The following is an 8,902-nucleotide window of genomic DNA, read 5'->3' on the forward strand; positions in this document are numbered from 1 at the left end:
CGATAAATTTATATGTGTGTTTGCAAGTGTGTGTGTATGTGTGTGAGTGAATGACATAAGCCAAATAGCTCATAGAATAGTTATGTATTCTGATTGCTATTGAAAATAAAAAAATTGAAAAAAAATATTGTCACGAAACACATAAGGTTTTTCGAACTAATGATACCATCACGGACGTTGACGGTTATCCGCTGTACCGACGCAGAAATCAAGACAATGGTGGATACACTTTTACAATAAGACTACGTAACTTTGATGAGCCAGTAGAAATTGATTTGATTTGAAATTGAAAGCTATTTGGCATATTTCAATTTTCCAATTCATGAACGAAACCCTTCTGTCCAGCACCTGGCAGTTCATCTTGAGAACGGACAACGTGGGTACTTCACAGAACGAAATTTTCAGCAAAGGGCACTTGAGGGACCAAAGACAACATTGACAGAATATTTTAATCTATGCAAGAAAAATGATATATTGGGGCGAGCGTAGCCTGCTGATGGTGAACGTTCGAGGGCCTACATCTTTTGAATTTTTGCGAATAGTAAATGGCCAAGAATCAAGTACATATAAAGAGACATGCCGAAAGCTGCAGCTATTGGAAGACGATAACCAGTGGGACCTAACTCTTGCGGATGCTTCCTTGAGTTCGACGCCAAATAACATTCGGCAACTATTTGCAATCATTTTAACAAAGTGCTATCCCCATCGCGCGCATAAAATTTGCAGGAAAAATATAAAAACCATATGTCGGAGGACATTTTACATATGTTTAGAAGAATATATCGAATCCAGAATATAGACTATACATCGCAGATTTATAATGAAACATTAGTGTTGCTGGAAGATTTGTGTCTTATAATTTCGAATTTGAAACTTGATCATTTTGGTTTACAATCACCAAATCGCCCACTATCAGATTTTGTTAACATTGATTTAGAAAGAGAGAAAAATTATGACAGAAAATTTGACAAGCGTTATAGAAAACAATGAGAAGTTACTGACAGAAGAACAGAAGCTTATTTACGATAGGGTTATGCTGACCGTTGCTGTAGAACAGGGGGGTTTCTTTTTCTTGGACGCCCCAGGAGGAACGTTTGTCATATCATTGATTCTTGCAAAAGTAAGATTGCAAAAAATAGCATTGGCAGTAGCATCGTCTGGTATTGCGGCTACTTTGCTGGAAGGAGGACAAACAGCACATTCCACATTCAAGCTTTCATTAGATATACACAATAAAGAGAATGCGACATGTAATATATAAAAGAATAGTGGAATACCTGCAGTATTGAAAAACAGTGCAATCATCATTTGGGATAAGTGCACAACGGCACATAAATATTCTTTGGAAGCATTACATAGAACTATCCAAGATTTGAAAGGAAGCGATCAGATTTTCGGTGGTGCTTTCTTACTTTTGTCAGCTGACTTCAGACAGACCTTACCTGTCATACCTCGATCAACTTACGCAGATGAGATCAATGCATGCTTGAAGCAATCCTTTTTGTGGCGAAGTGTTGAAAAACTTAAATTGACCATAAACATGCGTGTGCGATTGGAGCAAGGTCCATCAGCACAAATGTTTTCAGAACAACTAATTGATATAGGAAATGGCGCAAAGTACGACCGGAAACAAATATGGAATTAATCAAACTGAAAGAAGATTTCTGCATAATTTATCAGGAAAAAAATGAGTTGATTAATAATATTTATCAGAATATACGAATAAATTATTTGAATCATGACTGGCTGAGTGGAAGGGGGATATTAACAGCAAAGAATATAGACGTAGACTACATTAATTTCAGAATACAACAGTTAATACCTGGCGATGTCATGTCTTTTAAATCGATAGACACAGTTGTGGATGATAATGAAAGTGTAAACTATCCAACGGAGTTTTTAAATTCAATAGATGTACCTGAGATGCCTCCACATTGATCTACGGTTAAAGATCGGTTCACGAATTATTCTGATCCGTAATTTGAATCCGCCGAAGTTGTGCAACGGTACACGTTTGGTCATAAATAGGATAAAGGGTAATATAATAGAAGCAACAATTTTGACAGGAAAGTTTAAATGAGAAATGGTTCTCCTGCCACGGATTCCTATGATACTCTCAGATTTTACAATACCATTCAAAAAATTACAATTTCCAATACGATTGGCATTTGCAATGACAATCAACAAGGCTCAGGGACAAACAATGTCTGTTTGCGGACTCGATTTAGAGAATCAATGCTTTTCCCACGGACAATTATATGTGGCATGCTCACGTGTGAGATCACCAAAAAATTTATTTGTGTTGGCCAAAGAGGGTTTGGTCAAAAATATTGTACATCAATTAGTTTTAAATTAGATTTATAAAAACATTAATTGTTGTTAATGTTAGATTTGTAATGTGTCAATAATTGAAATTAGAATAATGAATGTAAAGTGATAAATTATTTATAAGAATGTATATATAAGGTTGTCAAATATCTCCCTTCCGCCTTTTTGTATTATAAACCAAGAGCAAAAAAGCGGAAGGGAGATATTTGACAACCTAATATTTTTTATATATTTCCAAATTTATTTTTAGTGTAATATTATGCACTTAATTATATGTTTGAACAATAATGTTAATATTGTTAAATAAATATATGTATATTGAATATAGTATAAGTGGTGTTTTATTTAATTAATAGCAAAGGATATGGGCGTGTTTCCATACAGAATTGGCCCCACCCTGCTATTTAAATAATTTTGATGCCATTTTATAGGTATTTTCGAGAAAATTCGAAATACCAAATTCTCATCATTTGGCCGAGATATCAGTGAAAACATGTGAAAGTGGCCAAACATGAGAAATTTAGAAATTTCATAAGTAAATGTGCAAATTATCAAAAAATAAGATATCAAGAAAAACTAAAGAACCCATCAGATAATCAAAATAAATAATTCTTAACTTTAATTTGTGATCTAACAAAATTTGTAGATGTAATTCCTATTCCAAATCTAGAAAGCGTTATGGTTGCGAAAGCTTTTGTATCAGAAATTGTTTTTAAATATAGTATTCTACTAAAAGAAGTTTTGTCAAATTTAGAAACAACTTTTAATAGTAATTTATTTAAACTTAAGAAAAAAGAATTGCAACATCACCATCTAATGGTGCATGTGAACGTATGCATAAGGATCTTATCCAAAATATTAGTTCATATATAAACAGTACACAAATAAATTGATACAAATATATTAAATTTGTAATTTTTATTCACAATTTATGTGCCACCGTACATAAATCGACAAATTATACACCTTCTGAATTACAATTTGGGAGAAAAATTTAATTACCTTTATTTGTCAGTAAGAGTTATACGATATATACACAAATTAAAATCTAGACTACTACATGCAAATTTAAATGCATTAATAATACTGGGTACAAATTTATAGATTTGTATCCTAGATTCCAAATAGACAATACATAGTTATGACAACTTATTAAAAGTTATTCATGTTTCAAACAAAACTATTCTTGTTTACTTTCTGGAAGTTATTAAAATTTGATTAAATTTTGAAAATCTGATTCACCCCTTTACCCCTGATTGCTCATCCTGCATAGGAATGACGATCTGAAATCGATTGATCGAAGAATCGATTTTTGGAGCCAACAAGATCGATTTTTTAAATCGATATGTAGTACTGAATCGATTGGGTGAATCGATATTTCACCCTTGAAAATCGGCATTCGATTTGTTTTGGTATAAACCATAAAACTATTTACAATCAATTGAACGTATCCGTATTATAAGAGTGCTGCCGGTTAAAGAATTAATTATTCAAAAACTCGCGAGATGGCTGTATGTTCAGATTCCTTCGCATGTCTTGAATAAAAAAAAGTTACTTTTGTAGTCTTTGACTTTTTCTTTCTTTGTATCTGTTACTGGACTGAGTTGCGTCATGCCACCAGCCATAATTTATTTTTGGTATTTATTACATTTGTTTATTGTTGATTGATTGAGTTATTCTCGTAAAGCGAGATAAATACTAATTTTTATGTAGTGTTTGTTGCGGAATATTAACTAATTGAACCTAAGTAGGTAAGTATTGTTTTTCTAGTATTATTTTATTATTCAGATTTACATAAGTAAAGCATTTTGCAAATATTATCTTACAAAATATGAAATGGTCAAACCGCATACGGCATATAAATTATTTTTATCAGTCTACAAAGTTTAATCAAGATATGCTCAAATACCGATAATGAATATGATGGGGCAGAATTTGAAGGAGAAACATTTATTAGTATAAAACAAGCACTGTTTTGAAATAAAACTTTCTTCAGGCTTCGCGCTTCGCGAAGTAAAGCGCTTTATTTTGTTTTTTTGTTTTCGTGCTGTTATTTTCAGTTTGATCTATTAGTTGTTATCATTAAATCTAACCATGTATGTAATTCATTTACGTTTAGATTACGAACATTACGAATAATCAATATTGGACACTTCTACTATTATGTCCATTTATCCATATAACCTCAAATTGTTTATTTTGTTTACATAGAAAGTAATAGTAAGGCCCCGATTATCTTATAACAAATTCATTGTTTATCAAATTTAATGAGAAAAAAATTTATTTTTTTAGCATGTCGGGTAAAAGTATATTTAGAATCATTTCATAATTAAAGACTCAGGAGGCAGGCAAATGCAAATATTGTCACCAGGAAGTAAAAACTAAGGGAAACACAACAAACTTGCGTAATCATTTATTAAGGCGTTATCCAACAATTCAGACCGTAAGTCTCAAAAAGAAGAGTGAAAGTGGTGGTGGCAATTGTGGTAATGCACGAAATGGTGATGGACAATTGAGCGGAGTGGAGCCTGTATTTCTTATATCACATCCTTTGTTTTCCTATCTACTGAGTTTGAACAAAATAAGAATTAATGTTTAATAAATCAAAGTAATATATTTCTTATTTTAGGTTTTTGATGACATGGCTTTAGGGATCGTGCCAGTTTCAGATTCTCAAATTGTTAATGATTCGGATACTGAAAGCGTGGCTTCTTCTTCTGTCTCTGTATCAGTCAACAGCTAACATTGACATCTTGCTTAACAAATATAAAATCATTTCGAGGTAAAACAAGAAACTGAAATATTTTTTTAAATAAATTTTCATGAAAGGGAGATGTATAGATACAGGATCGAAAATTATAATTTTCTAAAATTTTCAGATAATGGTGTTAAAAGAGTAAAAGTGGTTAACTAGCCAATGCGATAGTCTTCATGATAGCAAAGGATGGTTTGCCTCTAAATACTGTGGAAAAAACAGGGTTTGAATATTTGATGAAAGTAGTGGCACCGCTTTATAAAATTTCAGCCAGAAAAACAATTACCTACATGATTGACGATAAATATAACGCTCTTTCAGCAAAATTGAAATTAAAAATACAAGAAGTAGAAGCACTATCTTTGGCTGCAGATGTGTAACTGCTCTAACAGAATCAGACAATGCTGATTACTTAGAACAAGTAATTATTAATATGACAGAAAAATGTGACATCACAAGTGACAAAGTGGTAGCATTTATCACGGACAATGGCACTAATATCGATAAAGCAGTCACAAATGTTTATGGCAAAAATAAACACATGCCATGCTTTGCTCATACATTAAACCTAGTAGCATCAAAACCATTTGACAATAAGGATGGACTAGACGAAGCCAAGAATTTATTAACAGCTGTTAAAGATATTACTTTATCTTTTAAGCAAAATACAAATGCTGATGACTCTTTAAAGAAAGCTCACGATCAACAAACAAAGCCTTTGGGGCTTATTCAATCTTTGTGTTTCCAGTTGACTGGAAAGACGCATATGCTGTCCCCATGTTCAAATCAGACGTGAAATCTAATATATGTAATTACAGGGTCTGGGCGCGTTTCCATACAGAATTGGCCCCACCCTGGTATTTAAATTATTTTGATGTCATTTTATAGGTATTTTCGAAAAAATTTCTATGCATCGAAGAGAATGCATCGTTATTTTGTATACACAAAATATAAATATAAAAGACAATATTTATAACAGAAAGAACTACAGTTTCTATTAACAATGATAGCGACTACGAATAAAAGTGTCTTAATAATTTCGTAACTTAACTTCCATATTACTATGGTAAATATAGTGACTATTTATTTATGTATTTCTATCGTTATAAAATAATATACAGTAACAATATAAAATATAAAATATAAAAAGCAAATAAAGTTTTAGGTATAATTTCAAAACAAAAAAACATTGTATATAAATATATAACCACAATAATCATATACATAAATATATGAATATAAAAGACATAAAGGTATATATCTAGTGTTATTTTTTAAATAAGTATTACCTTTATATAGAATATGTTCCGATGCGCGACAAGCGCAATGTGCACTGGTTTGCTATTGAGAGACGCTACTTACACGGATATTCTACGGGTTCTGCGTGTACTACCTTCGGTTTTTTCAGCTTTTTATAAAAAGTTCCACTTCGATTTAAATATAATTTTGGATAATAAAAGTAAAATATACAGGCTTTAAAATGATGCTATTTAGAAAGTAGTCAAATTAACCGTACTGGTCGAAAATTTCAAATAAAAACTTATTTTCAACTTTTCATCCAATAAATGACAATTTTTTAACATTATTCATTATAAATAATATAGACAAGATCAGTACAAATAGAATGACGTAAACAGTTTTTCGATATCTCTCATATTTCCGACAAAAAGTGAGTTTGAAAAAGGGGGCCACTTTCACATGTTTTCACTGATATCTCGGCCAAATGATGAGCTACGGATTTGAAATTTGGTATATCGAATTTTCTCGAAAATACCTATAAAATGGCATCAAATTAAAATAATTTAAATACCAGGGTGGGGCCAATTCTGTGTGGAAACACGCCCATACCCTTTGCATTCAATCAGTTCTACCTAAATTATTTGAAAAATTAATTTTTAGTAGAATAGAATTTTGGTTTAGAAGCACCCTGATTAATCGACAACACGGTTTTATAAAGATAGATCTACAACTACCAATCTCATGACATATGTGGAATATATAATGCATCAACTTGAGAACAGAATGGAAACACACACTATATACACAGACTTTAGTAAAGCTTTTGATTTGGTTAATCATGATGTGCTCTTGATGAAGCTGAATAAGAATAAAAAGCTGAATCCTATTTGAGAGGTAGAAAACTATGTGTGAAATTAATTGACTCCATATCAGATGAATTTACGGTCTCTTCAGGAGTGCCGCAAGGATCTCATCTTGGACCATTGCTATTTTGTATATCTGTGAATGACATTGGCAATGGTTTCTCATCTGAGTTTTCTTTATTTGCGGATGACTCTAAAATATACAGAGGCATAAGGAACAAAGGTGATTTGTGTGCACTCCAGGAAGACTTAAATCGATTATCTAGATGGTATGAAATAAATAAATTTAAATTGAATGTGAGTAAATGCGCAGTTATTAAATTTTGTCACGGCAGTGAAAGCTACTCTAATCATCGATACTTCATAGCAGAAGAAGTACTTCCGCAGGTGGATGGTATCCGTGATTTGGGAGTATATATAGATAAAAAGCTTGAACAATATTGTGTCAAGGGCAAATAGTATACTCGGTGGTCTGCTCAGAAACAGTGGAGATTTCCAAAATGATGATACCCTGAGTGTACTATTTGATACCTTAGTTAGACCAATATTAGAGTATGGATGTGTAATTTGGGACCCGATTTACCAATATCAGATTGACAGAATTGAATCTGTCCAGAAAAAATTTGTCAATCATGTAAGATTCCATAGATACAAGAGCAATATTCATTTAAGTCAGTCCAAATGTACAACCATCTTAACATTACCCCACTCGATGCTAGAAGAATATACCTCACCTTCTGCTATGGAGTAAATATTGTGAAAGGTGCTTTATATGCACCTGAACTTCTCAAACGCATCAAATTTGTCATATGAAACGTTAAGTTACATAATAACTGAACTTTGGAAATACCTACAGTTAAAACCAAATTTGTTTCACATGTACCAATGTTCAGAATATCAAAAATAATAAATGAATTTGCTTCTGAGATTGATATCTTTGGTCTGTCGGTGACAAATATAAAAAATCAAGCCAGAAAAATTATCCTTAAAAGTCTGTCTTAAGTAGTGATTTATAGTTTATTAAATGTTTAATTTTATTAGTTTTTATTTAATGTTATATATTTGTAGTTTATATTAAGTGCTATGTATATATACAAAGCTATCTATGAACTCTTAATACTCTATTTTTCTCACATATTACCTCTTTAGTTTAGAATTTGTAGACTTCAAAATGTAAATATATTGTGCCATCGCCGTTGAAAAAAAAAACATAAATAAATGAATAATAAGTGAAGTTTTTGTCAATTTTAAGGGGATAAACAGTTTCCATACAGTAAGCATGATGGTGATTCTATATGAAAAAAATTAAACAGGTTGAAAACAAGTAATATACATAAGATAAAAAAGAAGTATTAAATCAATAAAAAATATGTCTTTTCCATGAAAAATTGATATTAAAATTAACCATTTAAATTATATATAGCAGGATGGAAAGTGTCGAATATCAACCATATTTGTTGGCAATAGCAAAATATGTACATAGTAAATTAACTGCTGAATTCATATTAAAACAGACAACAATTACTGACAGAAATTAGTAAATAAAGATGCATATTTCATTAACTTGCAGAATCCAGGTTCAATAGTAGATCAAATGGCTAAGATTTAAATCATGTACTTCAAATAACATGTGCCTTAAAGTGTGTTTCGTGAACATTTAATCATACTAATCAGAAATATATCCATCGCGATAAAAAACATGGTAAAACAGAGGTAC

At 31.4% G+C, this 8,902-nt stretch overlaps 1 protein-coding gene across 1 annotated transcript; it reads left to right on the forward strand.

The window, feature by feature from the left end:
• The first annotated feature begins 952 nt into the window (after window positions 1–952).
• LOC113381056 lies at window positions 953–1,938 on the forward strand. The gene is made up of 3 exons (XM_026620049.1): window positions 953–1,250; window positions 1,371–1,617; window positions 1,806–1,938. Exons 1-3 carry the CDS (start codon window positions 953–955, stop codon window positions 1,936–1,938), a joined length of 678 nt encoding a protein of 225 aa, XP_026475834.1.
• The last annotated feature ends 6,964 nt before the right edge of the window (window positions 1,939–8,902 follow it).

This window comes from Ctenocephalides felis, unplaced genomic scaffold (assembly GCF_003426905.1).
Source record: "Ctenocephalides felis isolate EL2017-DRISC unplaced genomic scaffold, ASM342690v1 CF-g0.4_SCAFFOLD_02540, whole genome shotgun sequence".
Lineage (NCBI taxonomy): Eukaryota > Metazoa > Arthropoda > Insecta > Siphonaptera > Pulicidae > Ctenocephalides > Ctenocephalides felis.